This window comes from Mustela erminea, chromosome 5, assembly GCF_009829155.1.
Source record: "Mustela erminea isolate mMusErm1 chromosome 5, mMusErm1.Pri, whole genome shotgun sequence".
Classification (NCBI taxonomy): Eukaryota; Metazoa; Chordata; class Mammalia; order Carnivora; family Mustelidae; genus Mustela; species Mustela erminea.
In genome coordinates, this window is record NC_045618.1 from 63,344,829 (window position 1) to 63,365,509 (window position 20,681).

Consider the following 20,681-nt stretch of genomic DNA (forward strand, 5'->3'; position numbering starts at 1 on the left):
CCCAAATCAGAAAATAAACTTTGGCATGTTACCACCATCTAATCCTTAGAGCCCATTTAAATTTCTCTAATTGTCCCAATAATTGCTCATTTGAGATTCACATGTTGCATGTTGTTAGGGTGTTTCTTTGGTTTGGAAATTTTCCTTGATCTCTCTTTAACTTTCATGAACTTGACAACCATCAAGTGGTATACAATTTTGATATGTCCCATTACTCATGATTTTCAAGATGATATCTTCCAGCCTTCTTCACTCTAGAATTGCTGTTCTCCTTTTGTAATCAACAAGTGTTTGTGGGGCAGTACTATGAAATCATGTATCTATCCCATCTTCATCTTATTTTCAATTTATATATGTCAATATAGATTCATGCTTGTCTATTTTATTCAATGAATTATCTTCTGCTACTGTGATTTTTTATTCTGATGCTCAAATTATTCCAAATTTAGTCAATAGAATCCCTTTCAAGTGTATTTCTGTGACATTTTAACATGTCACTGTTATTCTTTGAGCGCCTCCTTGTTTTCTGGCATAGAGCTATTCCAGACTTACCTTCTACTTTCTTTGCCTCAGTCTTGGTATCAGCCATTTCTTTTTACTTTTATTTATCTTACCTGTTCCTTTTTGCTGGAGAGTAGTATTTGGAAACTAAAGCTAAGATATAGGTACTATGTATGCCTATTACTATTGATGTTGCAACATGTGGTCCTTCTGAGGGGACAGATCTAGGTAGTCTGTGTTCATACCAGTACCTCTAATTGCTGTCCAACACAACAGAGTTCATTCTCAATTTCTCCCTTTTCATATTTGTAATTCCTTAATTTTATTTTTTTAATTTATTTTTCTTAATTTTATTTTTTATTTATTTTTTTAAAAGACATATTTATTTAAGAGAGAACACAAGCAAAGGGAAGGTCAGAGGAAAAGAGAGAATCTCAAGCAGATTCCTCTCTGAGCGCAGAGCCCAGTGTGGATCCCATAAGTGCATCTGAGTGGAAACCAAGAGTAGGACATCCAACTGACTGAGTCACTCAGGCACCTTTGTAATTCCTTTATTTAACAGGGGAAGTACTTCTTTGAACTGCCTTCCTACATGTAATCAGTCTCCTTGCCATTACTCTTCTCTCTCTCACGTGGGTACCCTCCTTGCCTGGCTGTGCTTAGATACCCTCTGCTGGGTCCTGTCTCCACAGTTCCAGCACTCCGTGTGGGGCTGCCTGCCCCTTAGCTCCCACTGTGTAGGTGCATTCTATACCCATCTTGGTCTTTGTATCCCTTTGCTGGTCCACCTCCTCACTCTGACATGGAAGCCCCGCCTCTGACATGGATGCTCCCTTCAGCCCCCTCAGGCTCTGACTTTCTGGGCCAGGCTGCAACATGTGCCGTCACCCTCCTCACCCCACTGTCATGCCAGGCTTTCCCTTTGTGTGGACCCAAACAAACAAGGTTGTGGACAACCCTGCTCAGGCTTGTCTTGGCCATCCGTACCAGGCAACCCTATGTGGACACACTCCACTTCCTTTCAGGCTCTTCACCCTGCTTTGCGTCACTGTAGCCATCACTGCAGCACCTCACCTTCATAGTAGCCTACCCTGCTCTGTTCAGCTTAATAACTTTAGGATTAAATTTGCAGGGAAGGGAAATAGAAGGGGTGCTAAAAATGTTTTAATAAGATTACTGTGTTTTGGGGTGCTTGGGTGGCTCAGATGGTTAAGCCTCTGCCATTGGCTTAGGTCATGAACTCAGGTCCTAGGATCAAGCCCTGCATCAGGCTCTGGTGAGTGGAAGTCTGCTTCTCCTTCTGTGTTCTCTCTCTCAAATAAATAAATAAAATCTTTTTAAAAATTACTGTGTTTTTACAAATGCTTTTCCATAGCATATGACTTTTGTCTTATCCTGCTAATGTGGTTAATTACACTGATTATTATTATTATTATTATTATTATTATTATTATTATTATTTGTTTTTAGTGTTTTTTTTCCTAAAGATCAGGAAATAATTTAAAAATTTTTAAAAATTTAAATTCAATTTAGTTATCATATTGTGTATTAAGGGACACCTGGGTGCTCAGTGGGTTAAAGCCTCTGCCTTCAGCTCAGGTCATGATCCCAGGGTCCTGGGATCGAGCCCCGCATTGGGCTCTCTGCTTAGCGGGTAGCCTGCTTCCCCTTCTCTCTCTGCCTGCCTCTCTGCCTACCTCTCTGTCTACTTGTGATCTCTCTCTGTCAAATAAATAAATAAAATCTTTTTTAAAATTAAAAAAGTTTCAGGGGTAGAATTTAGTCATTTATCAGTTCCATGTAACACCCAGTGCTCATTACATCAAGTGCCCTCTTTAATGCCCATCACCCAATTACCCCATTACTCCACCTACTTCCGCTCCAGCAACCCTCAGTTTGTTTCCTATAGTTAAGAGTCATTTATGATTTGTCTCCCTCTGTTTTTATCTTATTTTATTTTTCCTCCCCTTCCCCATGTTCGTTTGTTCTGTTTCTTAAACTCCATATGTGATTGAAATCACATAGTATTTGTCTTTCTCTGACTGACTTCACTTAACATAATATCCTCTAGTTCCATCCATGTCACTGCAAATGGCAAGATTTCGTTCTTTTTGATGGCTGAATAACATTCAATTGTATATATATCCCACACTTTCTTTATCTTATCATCTATTGATGGGCACTGGGCTGCTTCCATATTTTGGCTATTGTGAATAATGCTGCTATAAACATAAGGGTGCATATATCTTTTCAAATTAGAGTTTTCCTATTCTTTGGGTAAATAGTGGAAATACTGGACCATATGGTAGTTCTGTTTTCTAATTTTTATTTATTTATTTATTTATTTATTTATTTTTAATTTTATTTATTTATTTGACAGAGAGAGATCACAAGCAGGCAGAGAGGCAGGCAGAGAGAGAGAAGGAAGCAGGCTCCCCGCTGAGCAGAGAGCCCGATGCGGGGCTCGATCCCAGGACCCTGAGATCATGACCTGAGCCGAAGGCAGAGGCTTTAACCCACTGAGCCACCCAGGCGCTCCTGTTTTCTAATTTTTAAAGGAATCTCCATACTGTTTTCCACAGTGTCTGCACCAGTTTCCGTTCCCACCAATAGTGCATAAGGGCTTCCTTTTCCCTGCATTCTCACCAACATTTGTTGTTTCTTGTGTTTTTTATTTTAGCTATTCTGACAGGTATGAGGTGATACCTCATTGTGGTTTTAACAATAATTTCTTAATATAAAGAAATCTAGTCAATGTTGAAATTGCTTTGTTAATTTCTAGCATTATTATATTTACCAGTCGAGCCACCAAAGTTAGTCTGTCCTTATATCTCTGATTCAGTTGTGAAGGCACTTTTTGACCTGGTCAGTAACTACCCATAAAGACTTACTTTCATGTCCTTAAGCTCCTTTTCACCTATCTGAAGCTGACCCATTCTTCAGTGACTGAATTCAAGTCTCACTCCCTCCATGAAGCCTGCCCTGGCCACTCCTCTGATCTCCTTACCATTTATTATCTCTTTTACTCCTGTGGCATTTGGCCATATTATGTTGTGTAGTATAAGCTCTCATGATTGTAAACTGCATTTGGGTAGAGACATGTATACTGTATGTTTTGTATGTCAAATTGAGTCTGCCATCTTGTGGGACACATAGTATCTGTTTACCTTAGCAATTTGGTGAGGGCCAAGTGAGATAATATAAGAACTTTTCTTATACCCTATACAGCTCAATTGTAAGGAATTACCTTTTTTTTGTTGTTATTAGCATAACCACTATATGAATTCTGGACTACATTTTCTATGAGAGCAGAGACTTGTGTTTCCAGAGCCTATCATAATGCTTGACAGTAGGCTTCCCATTAAAAAATAAGTAAATAAAAAGATAATTTACCATCTTAAAGAATTTAGTCAAGTTCTCTCATCCTTGTCTATCATATGATTATAAATTAGGATAAAGTTAATGGCCAACAAGAAGTTAAACTTTACCAAAAATTTTATTTTCTTTTTTCCTCCCTCACAAATCTGATAGGTTTATCTCAACATGTAGTTACCAACTATAAGCAAGTAATTCAACTCTTGGAGGAGGGAATAGCAAACAGGTAACAGGTTTATTTGTTGCTGTCCTTCTTTCAGTCTTACTCTTCTTTCCTGTGTGCTCATCCCCCTTTGGAGTATATGATTATACTTCTCCTTGCAGCTTCCCCACATTCACAATCAGGAGGCCTTTCTCAGAACAGTAATGTACTCAGGATAAGGGGCAGTGGCTGAGATTTTGTGCATTTCTCACTAGGTGGAGTTTGTTCTGGATATAATAATATTGGGCAGTAAGCCCAGAGTTACTCTGTGCTTTGTCTTATAATACATAACTTTGACTGAAGAAAATATTCTTGCCTGCATTGTCCTCTCTGAAGGCTTGATAGAAATAAGATCCAATATAGTTTAAAGTGTTTCAGAGAATTGTTTTTCTTCTAGTTTTGCATACTTGTAAATGCTACCCCCGAAAGACTGTTTTGAATCTGCAATGAATAAGCACTGTAAACTTTCCTATAAACTATTGTTAATTGTGATAATATTGCATATTTTTATTACTAGGAAATACCCAGACTGCTATTAGTATATGCCTGAAAGAATAGCCTTTTTTACCTGGAAAAAACGTTGGGATTTAGTCTTCTTTTTACCCTATTAGTAGCAAGTCCAAGTTAATTGACTGTAAAGAAAGACCTTTAAATTTAACATTCCACTCCTTGGGTTTCATAGAACTATCCTGGAGGCACTTGCCTCTGGTCTTCAGGATACCCTGGGTTCCTTGATCTTGAAGTGTCAGGCTTCACCTTCTCTATCCTTGAGACCTGACTTTGGAGTTTGACTCTTCTTAAATTCTCCAGCTCCTCTGAGGACAGAAGTCCATGACATGATCTTAAGCTGAAATATGATTGACTTAGATTTAGATGAAGGGAAGGCTCTTCTGACTTTAAGGATTAATATGATTAGTATTGCAATGAATTTCTGAAGAAGACTTTGAATTTCACCTGGCTTAAGTATGACATTGACATAATTGAAGATCTCATTTCAAATTCCTTTCTGACACTGTAAGACTAATATTTAGTGTTTACTCACATTTTACTTTCTCTTTGATGCTTCTCCAGCAAGCTTTCTACCTCCATTTGTCTGTCCTACTTAACTGGGTCTGTTTTAGGGGTGTTCTTCCATGTTGATGACACTCTAGTATTCCCCTTTTTCAACACTGATTTTTGCTTCTATTGCTTAAAATGTGTTCTAACGTGGTTTAATATGAAGCTACACTGCATTTTATTCTCAGATATCAGTACCTAGAATGATGCTTCTGCCATCTTTGGATCACTCTCCTAACTAAACTGGACTAAATATGGGTGTTTTATGATTCTCACCTGTGAACCTTGGCACTAACATTTCTTTTTTTCCCCATTAAAGATCCGCTGTGGATAAACAATACTTATCCTAATTGTTTTCCTTTATGTACATAGAATCACAGCAGCTACTCATGTTCACGAGGCCAGCAGCAGATCCCATGCCATCTTCACTATCTACTACACACAGGTTGGTTACTCCTTTATTTGCTTAGATTTCTTCCTTTCCTTGTCCCTTTTGACTGCTTTCTTGTGTTCTTATTTCTTTTCCTTTCTTCCTAACTTTCCATTTACAGACCCTCTACTTTGACCTAATGTTATAAGGAGGACCTACATATAATCTACTAAGCTCTAAACCAGAAGGGGTAGAGGCAGTTTCATAAAGATTAATCAAAATATCTTCAACTTATATTTTACTTATAACATTTTAATGTACTTTTATATCTATGTGATCAGTATGAGCATTATAACAAGAAGTAAGATTGAAATGAAAATAAGCATTAAAATAAAAATATAGTAGATTTACTTCTGTTATGACAATTTACTTCTCTTAAAAAGTAGATTTACTTTTACTAGGAATAAGTAGATCAACAAGTCCTTTCCCCCCCACAAACTGTAAACCTGGACAAAATGTCAAAGTAACTACTTCTCTGCTCTAAAAATAGATAAGAGTCATATAATAAACCAAGACATTTATTCAAGAAAACTACTGAATTACAGGTAAGAATAGTGCAAATCTGTGGTGTATTGCCTTGGGCTGTTCCCATCCCTACCTGTCTCTGTAAGTGAGGTAGTTCAATCAGAGAATGGAAGGCAGTGAAAACCAGCAACTTTGTTGCTACCACTGCTAGAGGAGTTCACTTGATTTGGACCATTGTTAGAATGGTGGTCTTGGTGGCAAGCTAACAAGGAAGTCAGTGACTCCATTAGCCTGAGATTGTTAGTCTGTTTCAGGCAAGAAATGAACTGGCAGATTAACTGGGGATTTAATAGGGAGTTCTGGAAAATGATGCAGCCATAGTGGGCTTGATAAGATCTTCACATATCCTATACTGAGCAGAACTTAAACCTAGAACTGAATTTTTGATGCATTCCCCAGCCTGCCCATAGATCCACCAAAAAAGAATAGAGATCTTATTGGCTCAAGGTGTTTGATTATAACTTCTGACCAGTCTTTTGCTGGTCATACACTCACCTATGCAGACAGAGGGTGGCCCCCCAAAGCCCAAGCTTAGAATTAAAAACAAAGGAAAAAACCTAAACAGAGACCTCTTTGGCTACATATTGCTCGAGAAGCAGAATTTAGAAATTTTTAGCCCAGAGAAGTTACCAGAGAAACCAAACAACAACCACTATGACCCTCAAGATGGAAGAATTCAGAATTCAGAGTTGTTACAATATGTTATCTAAAATGTCTAGTTTTCAACCAAAAATTATTAGACGTGCAAAAGGAAATAAGAAAATGCAACCAGTGTCATAAAGGGAGGGGAAACAGTCAGTAGAAACTGATTCTAAGTGCTCCAGATATTTGATTTAGCATACAAAGTCTTCAAAGCAACTGATATAAATATGTTCAAGGAGCTGAAGGAAACCATATTTAATGAATTAAAGGAAAAAGCAATGCCAGTGACTCAACAGAATTTCAATAAAATCATAGAAATTGTTAGATAAAATAGGGTTGGGGTCCTGGAGTTGAAGTGTACAATAACTGAAACAAAAAAGTAGTGGAACTTGAGCAGATAGGAGAATGGCAGAAGAACTACCTAACTTGAATATAGACAAATAGAAATCATCCAATTTGGGGACACCTTGGTGGCTCAGTTGGTTAAACGAATGCCTAGGATGAAGTCTTGTATCGGGCTTCTTGCTCAGCGGGGAGTGTGCTTTTCCCTCAGCCTGCTCTACCTGCCACTCCCCCTGCTTCTGCTCTCTCTCTCCTAAGATAGATAGATAGATAGATAGATAGATCAATCTTTAAAAATAAATAAATAAATCATTCAGTTTGAAGAAGAGAGAGTAAAAAGACTAAAGAAAAATGTAGAGTTGGGTGCCTGGGTGGCTCAGTTGTTAAACATCTGCCTTCGGCTCAGGTCATGATCCCAGAGTTCTGGGATCGAGTCCCACATCTGGCTCCTTGCTTGGCAGGGAGTCTGCTTGTCTCTCTCCCTCTCTCACTCTCCCTGCTTGTGTTCCCTTTCTCTCTGTCTCTTGTCAAGTGAATAAAAATCTTAAAAAAAAATTTTTTACAGAGCCTTACAGACCTGTTAACATACAGCATTTGTGTTAACATAAATGTAATGGGGATCCCAGAAAGAGAAGAGAAAATAGACATAAGAAAAATTCGAAAAATAGTGGCCAAAAAAATTCCAGAGTTGTTGAAAATCATTAGTATACAGATACAAGTATTTTAAGAACTCCAAGTAAAATAAACATAAAAAGATCCATATCTAGATATATCACAGTCAGTTGTTGAAAGACAAAAAGAAAATCTTGAATATAGCTAGAGAAAAATGACTTATGATATATAAGAAAACAGTTACATGATTAATGGTCGTTGAACCCCAGAAGACAGAGTGCTGAAAGGAAATAAAACTGTCAACCAAGGATTGTATATGCAGCAAAACTAACTTTACCAAATGAAGATGAAATAAGAACATTCCTAGATTTAAAAAAATAAGAAGAAGAAAAAAATTCATTGCTTGCAAGTGTAACTTGTGAGAAAATCAAATGAAATCTTTCAGGTTGAGAGAAAGCAGTATCAGTAACTTAAGTCTACAGGAAGGAATGAAAAGTGCTAAGAATAGGAAATATGTGGGTTAATATAAAAAGCTACATAAATATATTCTTCCTTATTTTTCTTCCAATGTTATTAAAAAATAAGATTGTATAAAAGAATAATTATAGGGTGCCTGGGTGGCTCAGTTGGTTGGGCAACTACCTTTGGCTTGGGTCATGATCACAGAGTCCTGGGATCAAGTCCCACATCGGGCTCCCAGCTCCATGGAGAGTCTGTTTCTCCCTCCGACCTTCTCCCCTCTCATGCTCTCTCTCACTGTCTCTCAAGTAAATAAATAAAATCTTTAAAAAAAAGAATAATTATAATGCTGTGTTACATATATCACATATATATACATTGTCATACATAATACACTAAGCACAAAGGAGTGAAGATGAAAAGAAGATATATTGCAGTAAACTTTCTATATTTATAGGAATTAAGTTATTATTATTATTATTTAAGATTTATTTACTTATTTATTTGACAGAGAGAGAGAGAGAGAGAGAGCGAGATCACAAGTAGGCAGAGAGGCAGACAAACGGATGGGTGGAAACAGGTTCCCTGCTGAACAGAGAGCCCGATGCAGGGCTCGATCCCAGGACCCTGAGACCATGACCTGAGCCAAAGGCAGAGGCTTAACCCACTGAGCCACCCAGGTGCTCCTAATATAATGATTTTTAAGGCAAAAATAAAAGGCTAATCAAAATAGTGTGACATTAATGTTAAGATAGGCAAATAGATCCACGGAACTGAAGAGAGTCCAAAATAAACCTATATGTATACAGGCAAGTATTTTTCACAAACTTGCAAAGGCAATTCAGTGCAAAATGTAATCTTTTCAACAAATGCTGGTAGGATAAGTGGATATCCATATATTAAAAGTAAAAACAAACCCCTCCCCCAAATAGAACAACTTTGATCCATACCTTGACTTTATCTAAAAATTAACTCCCAACTAGATCATAGACATAAATGTAAGGCCTGAAACTATTAAACTTGAAGATAACTTGGGAGAATCTTTGTGATACTGGATTAGGCAAAGGTTTTTCTGATGTGGCACTAAAAATACAAATTGAACAAAAGAACAAATTGAAATTTACCATTGATCCAAATTTAAAACGTTTATTTGAAAGACGTTATCAAGAGAACAAAAAGAAAAATCACAGATAGGGAAAATGTATATGTAAAACATCTGATAAAGGAATTGTATCCACAGTATATATAGAACTATATCAATAGTAAGAAAGCAACTCAAAACAGTGGACAAAAGTTTTAAATCAACACTTAAGTAAAGAAAATATACAGATGGCAATTAAGCACTTGAAAAGATGCATAAATCACTAAACATTAAGGGAGTGCAAATTAAATGAGATACCACTATCTGCTTTTTAAAACAGCTAGAATTGAAAAGGGGATTATACTAATTCGTGACCTGACATGTAGGAGCTGGAGTTCTCATCCACTATATTACCAGTTGGAATGTAAAGTGATACAACTTTGGAAGAGAATTTAACAATTTAAACATATATCTACCTTATAATCTAAAACCACACCTAGCTATTTTTCCCCAAGAGAAAAGAAATGGTATGTCCATATAGAGACTTGTACTCAAATATTCATGGCAGCTTTATTTGTAATTGGTCAAAGCTGGAAACAACCCAAATGTCCATGAAGAGGTGAATGGATAAATAAACCTGGTATATTCATACAGTGGAATACAATTCAGTGTTAAAAAAGGAGTGAATTCTTGATACACGCGACACTGTAGATGAATCTCAAAATAATTAAGTAGTGAAAGAAGCTAGACCTTGTGTAATTCCATTTGTATGAGATATCTTGAGAAGACACATTTTATATAGAAAGTTGATGAGTGGTTGCCTAGGCATAGGGATGGGAGTGGAGCTTGATTGCAAACTGACTTGAGGGAATTTAGGGGATTGTTGGAAATGTTTTAAAACTGGATTTTGGTGATGGATGCACAATAAAATGAAACAACAAAACCCCACACTTAATTTCTTTTAAAAAAAGGAAAAATAGTTTTGCTCTTGAGGGCTGGATGCCCATGAGTAGAGAGCATAGGTAGAGTGCTTGCCCTGGTGAGTTAACATGCTGTGACTCCAGTTAAGGAGAGGCAAACCCTGAGAGGGGCCCCACACCTACTGTGGATCTCTACTGATGAGAGTCAGCCCCCAAGAGGGGAGTTGAGCATTTGCCTGCTAAATCGCATTAAAATTTCTGGTACCTCTGAAAATTGTGCTCATAAGACTTTGTGGGGATTTACTGTGTGGAAGTCCTGCTCATATTTTTAATGAAATAAGAACTCATGGCTTACTCATTGAGTTATCAGACTTTGAGAGCTCATCTGGCAGGGCACATTCAAATACAGATTTCTTGAGTGATTTGGCTAAAAGTCCAGAATATCACCTTGTTTAGGAGGGCTTCTAAGGGGGAAAAAAAACCCAAAACACTGTCTTCCAAATGACAAACTTTAAATGTGTTTTCTCCCTTAGGTAATCCTGGAGAACAACCTCCCCTCTGAAATTGCTAGCAAGATCAACCTTGTGGACCTAGCAGGCAGGTAATTAGGATTTCAAAGCCAAGGGGAATTAATCCCTTGGCAATGACCTTGTTCTTGCCCGTTTTACAAGGAATAAACTTGTTCCATCCTTTTTCACATTTCAATCATCCTGAGAAAATGACAAAAGAAAAAATTTTTAATGCTATTTTAAGAAATTATAGTTTTCCAGGGACTAAAAAAAAAAATCTATATCAAGGGTTCTAAATCTTAGCTGCCTATTAAAATCACCTGGGCCTTTAAAAATTCTCTGCCTTAGTTTCACCTCTGATCAAATAACTTGTGTTATTAGTGAGGTCAGAGGCAGTGCAGAGATCAGTAATTTTTGAAGCTCCCCAGGTGATTCCAGTGTATAGCCAAGATCAAAAAACACTGCTCTAAATGGAAGTAACTGAGTTAATACACTTTTTTTCTCTGTCTTAATATTGATTGTGTGCCAGTATGTTACTGGAAAAAAAAAAAAAAAAAGAAAGCTTTTAAAATACTGTTTCATTGAGGAGAAGATATGATCTTCTAAGTATTAGAAGAAAGCATAAATTGTAGTCACATGTATATCCAGAAAGAAGAAAGTCTTGGAGATGTCACAAAAAAAGTGTGAGATGAGATAGAGCAAATTTTCTTATTTTAAAACTACTAAATTATTAATACGGTACATCATTCCCTTAAAAATGAAGTATTGTCTCTGTCAGCTGCAACTCTGGCATTTTGGGGGGGAAAAATGAAGGGCTGTCTGGAAGAAACTGTGTCAGATTCCTGGAAGTATGACTTTTTAATATTTCTCATTGACTTAAAAAAGGAATTTAAGACAGTTGACAGATAATGACACAGATACCATAAGGCTATTAATAGGTGAAATTAAAACAAAGGTTGGGTATATTGATGCTAATATCATTACTGTAAATGAGCATTACAGTTAGCTAAAAGTGCTCTGGCAGCCAAAATTGAAAAAAAATAATGAACTATTTGATTTCCATTGCCCAAGAAGTGGAGGAAATGCCAGTTTATTACAAGATGGTAATACTTTTCCTGGTAGTGAATTCTAAAAAGTATTTATCATGTGGGCTTTTATTTTTTTTATTTTTTTTTTTAAAGATTTTATTTATTTATTTGTCAGAGAGAGAGAGAGAGAGAGCAAGTGAGAGCAAGCACAGGCAGACAGAGTGGAAGGCAGAGGCAGAGGGAGAAGCAGGCTCCCTGCGGAGCAAGGAGCCCGATGTGGGACTCGATCCCAGGACGCTGGGATCATGACCTGAGCCGAAGGCAGCTGCTTAACCAACTGAGCCACCCAGGCGTCCCTCATGTGGGCTTTTAATATAATGTACAGCATAATGGATAGTGTCTTTCAACAGCATTTCAAGGACAGTGTCTTCTTTGCTTTTATTTTTTTTTCATTGACCGTTTCAGTGAAAGAGCAGATCCCAGTTACTGTAAGGACCGCATTACTGAAGGAGCCAATATCAACAAGTCTCTTGTGACTCTGGGAATTGTCATCTCCACCTTAGGTATTTTGCTGATAGATGATTATCAGAGTGGGAGGGAGACTCTGGAAAATAGCTCACATATTTTCATTTTATGAAAATGGGGTAGACATTTACAAGGTTCTTTTTATAAAGTTACCTCCTGACCGAGGCCATAAAAATGGATATTCTTTTGTCTGCACTTGAGACCCCTGTGTGGTCATCATCCCAACCCTCTCATTTCAAGAAGAAGGAAGACTGAAAAATCATGTGGGTCACAGTCTGTGTTCTGAGTCCAAAGGCTAATTCAGGATTGAAATTTGTTCTATTCTGTCATGCAGAGAGGGATTACAAAGTGTGATACTTAAATTTGTGTTCTTCGGCCATTGTTTTAATGCACATGTTTCACAATTCCTTTCTTCTTCCACTTTTATTATTTTGTTGTCTTTAAAGCCCAGAATTCTCAAGCATTCAGCAGCTGCCAGAGCCTCAACAGTGCAGCCAGTGATGGTGGTGACAGTGGGATCCCTAGCTCTCTGTCTGGGACCAGCAGTGGAGTGGGGTCCTCCCGGAGGCAGTCTTATATCCCATACCGGGACTCCGTGTTGACCTGGCTGCTGAAGGACAGTCTTGGGGGCAACTCCAAAACTATCATGGTTGCTAGTGAGTGGGATGCTAGAGCTTGTTGGGACTAGTACTCTGCCTCAGAGAAAGGGCTGTGACCACCCCTTTCATTAAGGGTCTCATGATATAGCATGGACGGTAGCAGTAAGGCATGTGGTTACAGGCTGGGTTGGAAGGGCTTGGCGTGGTTTCTAACTTTCTCCTTCTACCTCAGCTGTGTCTCCTGCACACACTTGCTACAGTGAGACCATGAGCACCCTGAGATATGCATCCAATGCCAAACACATCATCAACAAGCCACGGGTAAATGAGGTGAGACCTTCATTTGAAGTCTTGGTCTGGTACCATTTACACTAACTTCTTTTAGTCTCCCATTTTTAAAATTAATTTCTTCCTTCCTTCCTCTCTCTCTCTTTCTCTCTTTTCTTTCCTTCCTCCCTTCCTTCCCTCCTCTTGTCTTCCTTCTTTCTTTCTTTTTTTTTCTCTCCCTTCACCCTCACCCCAACTTGCCTGACCTTGCCAAATGAAGACAGAGTGGAATTCTTTCTTTCGGTGTCATACCCTTCTCTCATATCTCTACTGACTTCATTCAGTTACCTTTTAAAATTATTTTAGATATTTCTTTGAGACCATTCCTTTTAAGATCTCTGGTGTACCACTGCCACCCTAAGGGAGATCACTTAAAATTTTTTGTGTTTTCTGCTTTTATTTTGAGTTTACGTGGATGCATGGTTGTATTTTATTTATTTCTGTGCAAATTGCAGTGAGTTCTCTGTTTCAGTCTAAAAGGGGCATATAAGGAACTTACTCATTTTGAAAAGTTGAGTAATAGTGAGAAACTTTAAAAAATTCCTTATGTGCTTTGCAATTTCAGCAAAGAGTTTCAGGGAAGGGATCACAAACTGGTGGCCAAGCCTATATAGCCTGTCTGTGGACTGTTTTAAAGGGCCATGTGATTAGGTAGGTACTAATGTGGTTGCACTGCAGGAAGATGAACATCTACTACCCACACGTGCGCTGGCACTGGTGTTACCTGTCACCCTCCTGCTCAAGCGCAGCAGTTCTCATACTTGAGTGTGTATCAGAATCACCTCCTGGAGGGTTGGTTACACCACAGGTGGGCCCGAGCCCTCAAGATTTTCTGGTTAAGTACATTGCGGGTGCAGAATTTGCATTTCTAACAAGTTTGTAGGTGGAGGTGATGTGGTTCTGGGACCATACTTTGAGAAGACTGCCTCAGAAGTTACTCCAAAGTAATAAACCACTTTTTCCAAACTATTTCTGTGTAGCATCTTAGAGCTTTTGGGGGCCTGATATCAGTCTTTGTGAAACCAAGTTCTTTGTGTTTCAGGATGCAAATATAAAACTGATCAGAGAACTCAGGGAGGAGATTGGAAGACTCAAAGCCATGCTGCTGAGCTTCGAACTGGTATTCTGGCACTTAGAACTTTTCTGTTCCCCCAAACCTGCTTTTCTTCTGCATAAAATCTGAGCCCTGCTGCATTCCATGTTTTCAATTAAGGTACACTTGTAGAACAGAGGCAGGAACAAAGACAAGACATGGATGACTCTGATTACCTGAGTAGTTTCAGATGGGGTGGGCATCCCCACTATATCATCTTTGTTTTCCAAAGGGCATTTGCCTAAATGGCCCTCCTTCTGTGTGTAGGTGGATTCAGGGAATGGGGCCCTCCAGAAAAATTTCTTTGAATTTTTTTTCTTTGTACTAATATGATCCCCAGTATTTTAGTTTCTGATTTGTTTCTGATTTTAATGATAAAGTCTTTATCTACCCCTATCTTCCTTCATAAGAATAAGGATGAGACCCACATCGCACATCTCTCTCTTTATGCAGAGAAACTACTGTCCATTGAATGAGGAAAAGGATGAGAATCTGAAGGAGTTGGTTCTCCAGAATGAATTGAAGGTGGGTGAATTGGATGGACTGAATTATGCTTTGCATCACCTTGGTAGTAGATCTCCTCTCCCTCCATTATTCCTGAGTCATGGCTGCTCCCTTGTGAGGACAGAGAGGTTCTATCTAATTTAGAGACAGTTTTGGTATTCACTGAGCTTTGAGTGGAGAATGAGTTTACCTTAGGGGCTGGTAACTGGCTTTCTTTGTTTTGTTCTCTTAGGGGTTCATGATAACTTCCTTTGGATAGGGACAGTAGCCTAGGAAAAAAATTATTTTCCAGTCAGTAAATGAACTGACTGACATGTGTTCACTGAGCACCAAATAGGTGTTCAGCATGATGCTTCAAGAGAGAAAAAGAAGTTCCTTCCTACAGGTGGCTTGCACTCTATTTGGAAACACATTTAGAGAATGGTTAAATGTAATGAACTACATGTGTTATATAAAAAGAGCTTAAGGAAGGAAGAAATCATTATGGCTTGGAATTTTCAGGGCCAGCATCACAGTGATGTGGCTGAAGGCTAGAGAACTTGAACTAGATCTTGAAAGATTGGTAGAGTGTGTTAGATAGGAAGAAAGGGTTAGGCATTTGGGATGAAGGTGGGATAATCTTAGCAAGACCATGGAACTGAAAGAATGAACTGATGTGGGCAGCCATGTGGAAGCCCACAGTGTGAGGAAGACTGAGTGGATGAGAATATATATTCATGGCAGAGAGTGATAGAGGTGAGGTTAGGGCCAGTTTAGGAGGTTTGAACTTGACATTCACAGTATTAATCATGGCTTCTTGAACCAGGTTAGTGACATAATAAAGGTATATCTTGGGAAATTAATATGACAGTTGTGTGTAGGATGAATTGGAAGCACAGAGATCAACTAGGAAAGCGACTAATTTTGTGACTCCATGAAGGTGAGGACAAGACATCTAGGAAGGTCAGATTAAATGGTGATTTCTGGAGGCACTTACAAGGAAGAAGTGGCAGGCATTATTTGGTGACAGGTTACATTTAGATACCACAACCCAAATGTCCCAATTCCCAGTATTCTATTGCACCATCATTATACATTATAAAGTATCCTGGCTATGTCAGTATTTTGTTACCCAAACTAAATGTTAGGACTATATCACATATCCAGACATTTCTCAAAAATTCTATGCTTAAATATACATTCTGATTTTTGGTTCAGAAAAAACAAACAGGGTTTTGGAAGGGAGGGGGTTGGGGGGAATGGATGAACCCGGTGATGGGCATTAAGGAGGGCATGTATTGCATGGAGCACTGAGTGTGGTACATAAACAATGAATCTTGGAACACTGAAAAAATAAATTAAAAAAAAAAGAAAGAAAAAGGAAAATATCACTCCTGTATACATAAAAGATGAAGTACAGAGTCAAAATCATTCCAAGCTCATTAGCAGTTTTACATTATACATTCTGGCAGATCTGGGTTTGAATCTGCCACTTGCTGGCATTTGACCTTAGGCAGTAAGGGAGGTAGGTGATGAAAGCCAGCCAGAAGGGGAGCTGTGTTCAGTGGTACCTCCAGGTAGCTGAGCAGGCAGGCTAAACTGTAAGCCAGAGTGTGTTGCTGCTCACCTCTGCCAGGTCTTCATCCAACTCAGCCCTTCATGGGTACCCTGTAGTCTCATTCTTTGCAAACTTCAACTCAGTGAGTATAACATTAAAAATAACATTTCTGAGGTATGTAAAACACTTGTACCTAAACTTGACATACTTTGTTTTTTCTCAAGTATCCCTTTTACGAGAGAAGTACTTAGTCTTTCAGGTCCTTTTCTTGCTTCCTCAGTTCTTCCATTCCCAGGATAACTCTCCTGCCTGGGCATCCATTTTCACCATTTCCACCAAAAGAAGAGAAAAGCACCTTATGTTCAACATTGTTCATTCATGTTCCCCAGGTGGCCTTATCTTAAGGCCTGTAACTTGCTGTATATATCTACCTATCTATCTGTCTATCTATCTCTATCATCTATTTTTTTAAGGGAGTGGATAGAAGCAGAGGGAGAGAGAGACTCTTAAGCAGGCTCCACACCCACTATGGAGCCTGATGTAGAACTTGATCTCACAGTATGAATCACACAGAAGAGGAATAGGGAAAGGGAAATTATAAACATATAACTAACATCTCAATTAATAAAAAAATTTATGGCATTTTTTTCAAGTTATAGAAACAATACATGCTTGTTGCAGAAAACTTTAAAAATAACATTTACTGAGGGAGTTTCTATTTATAAAAGTAACACTTGCATATTGGAGAAATGTTAGAAAACAGCTCACAGAGGAGGTGCAATGGCCTCTGTGGAGCTTTGAATTGTAACAGTGAGGAAAAGTGAGGAAGGAATGCCACGAGGAATCAAGCGAGGATGGTTTCTGACCTTAAGTCTGCTCCACGGGCGGGGGGGTGGTGCCTAAAACCACCTCCTCCATCTCTGCAGATAGACCAGCTGACTAAAGACTGGACCCAGAAGTGGAACGAGTGGAAGGCCCTCATGGAACATTACAGAGTGGACATCAACAGGAGGAGGGCTGGTGTGGTCATTGACTCCAGCCTGCCCCATCTAATGGCCTTGGAAGACGACGTACTCAGCACAGGTGTCGTGCTCTATCACCTCAAGGTGAGCAGGCTAGTGCATTCCCTCTTTTCCTGAGCCACTGGTCCCAGAGGTCAAAAAGGGAGAAGTCAAGGGCAGCAGCTACACATCTGTTAATTGAGCCAGTTGCCACAAAGCTGCCTTCAGGTTTGCCCTCAGGAAACTGGGCTAGCCAACCAATTATGATTCATTTGCTTTGGTATAATTAGAGCAGAAGACTGGAAATCAGAATAATTATTTGTTTTTCTGTGGCTGCCACTGCTGCTCTTATATAACTTACTTTCATTCTCTGTGATTTAATCTCCTCATTTTTTTAAAGTAAGAAAGATGCTGCTTATATTCCTTTTCTGGCTTCCCGAAGCACAAGAGTGCAGGAATGGAAGTGAAATCCTAACCTCGAAATCCCATCCATGGGCACTCCAGAGCTCTGCACATCCAGGCTGCTCACAGACAGCTTTCAGAGGCTACAGGGGGAATCAAGATCTAAAACAGTTTCCTTCTAACACCTCCCCACTTCTCAACTCTCAAGTCAACAAAAAGTGTACCTCCTGCTTCTCTGTTACTAGGTTTACCAGGAAAAGAAGAGAGGAGAATGAAAGTAGATGCAGAAAGCTTAAAGAAAGCATGAGGGAGAGCCCAAAGAGCTGGTGGGCCACCACGGTGGGGGAGGGCACACCACCAGCCATTTGGAACAAGGGGAGGAAGCTCCTGCCTTCCAAGGCCTGGATCACCTGGTTCTTTGTCACAGAGAGGCAGGTCACCATTTCTAAATGAAGCATTTTGAGAGTCAGTCCCCAGTGGTAGGTACATCATATCCTGTCCTTATCAAAATGTTTGTGTCTCCGTAGAAGGACAATCCCTGTGGTTGGCAGAACATACTTTATGTGGCCAAAATCCCTATGCTCACAGCAAATCGAATCTTCATTCTCCGAATTGCTCCCAGCTGCCAATTGAAAGGAACAGAGTTTATGGGAGATACATAATGCTGCTCTTACCCGTGGAGAACTCAGGCTCCTAACCCTGTAGTATATCTGGTAGTGAGATGTTAAGAGAGCTCATTTTAGGATGAGCCCTCAGGGTCCATATCAGGGACCAAGCCTCTCAAAAAGTTAAAGTAGCTCATTTTCAACACGGTGAATGTAAATTAGCTCAATGAAAATACCTCAGGCAGAAGTGGCTGTTACCTAAAAAACAGATCTAAATACCAAAGGCTATCAATTCTTCTATTAAGCAGAATCAAGGGGATAAATTGGAGGTTAGGAAAAGACCAGGTAGATTAAAATGGTTACTATTTGAGTAGAACTGATCTGTATTGGTTGGATGTGGAGCCAGCAGATGAAACTAGAATTCAAGTGGTAGAGCTCAGGGTGGCATCAGAGGGTTAAAGGACAGGACTGAGATTGAATCAGGCGAGAGATGGGTGCAGGCCTCCTCCGAATGTAGGAGTGCTGGTTTTCATTGCAGAGTCTGTGTGCGCTGGTGGTGGTGACCCCTCCTTGATGCATTTCCAGTGAACCTGAAGGGTGAGGGTTCAGTCTAGTTCTAATCCTGGCATTTCGGCATTTTATGTACCCAGTTTCTCTCTTTTTGTTTGTTTAGATCCTGGTTTGGGCAATGGTATAGCAGTAATTGCTCAAGATTCTCTGTGTGTTTGCATTGCTGTCTTGGTTAAAGACATGGAACTAATCCCTAGCAATGCTCAGGAAGCTCTTTTCCCTTTGGTTACCTTGGGTACTTCCCAAGTACCTTGGGTGGGAAGAGGACAGAGGGAAGGGTGGGTAGAGCACAGGTTAGTGGAATCCTGGACTTCGTTCTCATAACTGCCCTGTGCCATTATTCTTCCTACATAAATAAGCAGAGGGGGCAGCAAGCACAGACATCAACTAAGTCCTTGTAAAATGAGAATGCCGTTGGGATTTGTGATGGTTTCTGCCCTGTAGATGTAGGAGTTGTGATAGGCTGTGACCTTATCTTTTTGTAAGGAATGCATTTCATCATCAGGGCTGACCAGGAACTGGTAGGAGGGGTCTTAACCCCTTTTCCTCAGTTTGGTTTCGTAGTGTTTGTAGAGGCCAATGTCCATTTGATTGTGTGGTCCTCAGTGGCTGAGCAGAAAAGGTGGGGCTCTGATTGTCTGCGTGTGCAAGCCCAGTAAGGTCAGAGTCTTGTTCATTTCTTCGAGGAAACTGCCTTTACACCAGCTATTTTGGGGGAGCTGCAGGGACCGCCCACTTCTGACTACTAATGGTGAAACCTAGTGGGGAACTCTCTGGTTACTTCAAAAACATCAGCTAACAGGGAGGTGGTGGTGCGGTGAGGATAGGCAAACATGGGCTCAGGCCCAGAGAAACATCAATTCTAGCCATGGCTCTCCTATTTAGTATATGGGTTCCATAGGCAACTTTCCCCATCAGCTTCAGATTCTTCATATATAAAAAGGGGGATAATAACTATTTTTGGTTGTTTCAGGATTAAATAAGAGATGTCTATAAAGCATTCAGCGTAATGCCTGGGACATAGTGACTGGTTATTCAGTACATGATAAACATGTATCTAAACTCAGCATTTGTCATGTTGTTGCCTTCCACAAATAGAGGCATGTATTCTTAAAAGAATTGCCATAATCTACGCGCCAGAAGGCCTGTTTTCTACTAACCCAGTGATTCCTTTATGCTAACTCCAGTTTCCCTTCCTCTCGTATACTCTTCCAGTCCTTTTTGATTCTAGATACGCTTTTCTCCTATTTGTGTTTTACCCTTCTTAGAATCTGGTGTCTGTCGAACTTCATCTGTCGACCAAGAAGGTAAAGATCCTGTGCTTCCATACATCTTCATAGAACATGTGCCTCTTTGAGATTAAATGGACTAAACTTAAACCACACCAACCTTAGTCCCTGGAGGAGAGTTCTGCCTGTGTGCCCACTTCCTCAGACTAGAGAATCTCTGACCAACGGTCATGGCTATTCCCTAAGGCTATGGGACAGAAGGGAGTTTGCCAATACTTGTTGACTTTGCAAAGAACTGGTGCTGCTTTTTTATACCACCCCCCCACCACTGCCTTCTCAGAGGCTTCCTGGGCTGCAGTGAGTGGGCAGAGCAGTCAGAACAGCCTGGACCAAAGTTGAGAACTGGTGTGGAAAATGCCAGAGTGGTATGGGAAGACAGTGATAACACTCCAACAAGTGGACTCTGCTTTGGGGGCAGGCTGTGTCCCTTTTGATTCTTGTTTAAAAAGATCTGTTTTTTCCTTTAGGAGGGGACAACAAAAATAGGAAGGATTGACTCAGACCAGGAACAGGACATTGGTAAGTGATAGAACATTTGGGTCTGACT

General features: G+C 39.6%; 1 protein-coding gene across 6 annotated transcripts in view; it reads left to right on the top strand.

Annotated features, from left to right (window-relative positions):
* STARD9 (StAR related lipid transfer domain containing 9) overlaps window positions 1-20,681 on the top strand; it is a 124,084-nt gene that overhangs the window by 64,842 nt on the left and 38,561 nt on the right. For 4 of the 6 annotated variants that reach the window (XM_032343450.1, XM_032343452.1, XM_032343447.1 and 1 more), the window contains 11 exons: window positions 4,033-4,102; window positions 5,507-5,579; window positions 10,679-10,746; window positions 12,148-12,245; window positions 12,654-12,863; window positions 13,039-13,136; window positions 14,176-14,253; window positions 14,680-14,751; window positions 17,194-17,373; window positions 20,114-20,152; window positions 20,602-20,653. In XM_032343450.1, the coding sequence (XP_032199341.1) occupies window positions 4,033-4,102; window positions 5,507-5,579; window positions 10,679-10,746; window positions 12,148-12,245; window positions 12,654-12,863; window positions 13,039-13,136; window positions 14,176-14,253; window positions 14,680-14,751; window positions 17,194-17,373; window positions 20,114-20,152; window positions 20,602-20,653 (1,038 nt within the window). The remainder of the gene's footprint in view (window positions 1-4,032; window positions 4,103-5,506; window positions 5,580-10,678; window positions 10,747-12,147; window positions 12,246-12,653; window positions 12,864-13,038; window positions 13,137-14,175; window positions 14,254-14,679; window positions 14,752-17,193; window positions 17,374-20,113; window positions 20,153-20,601; window positions 20,654-20,681) is intronic. The other 2 variants (XM_032343448.1, XM_032343451.1) reach the window with 2 other exon arrangements.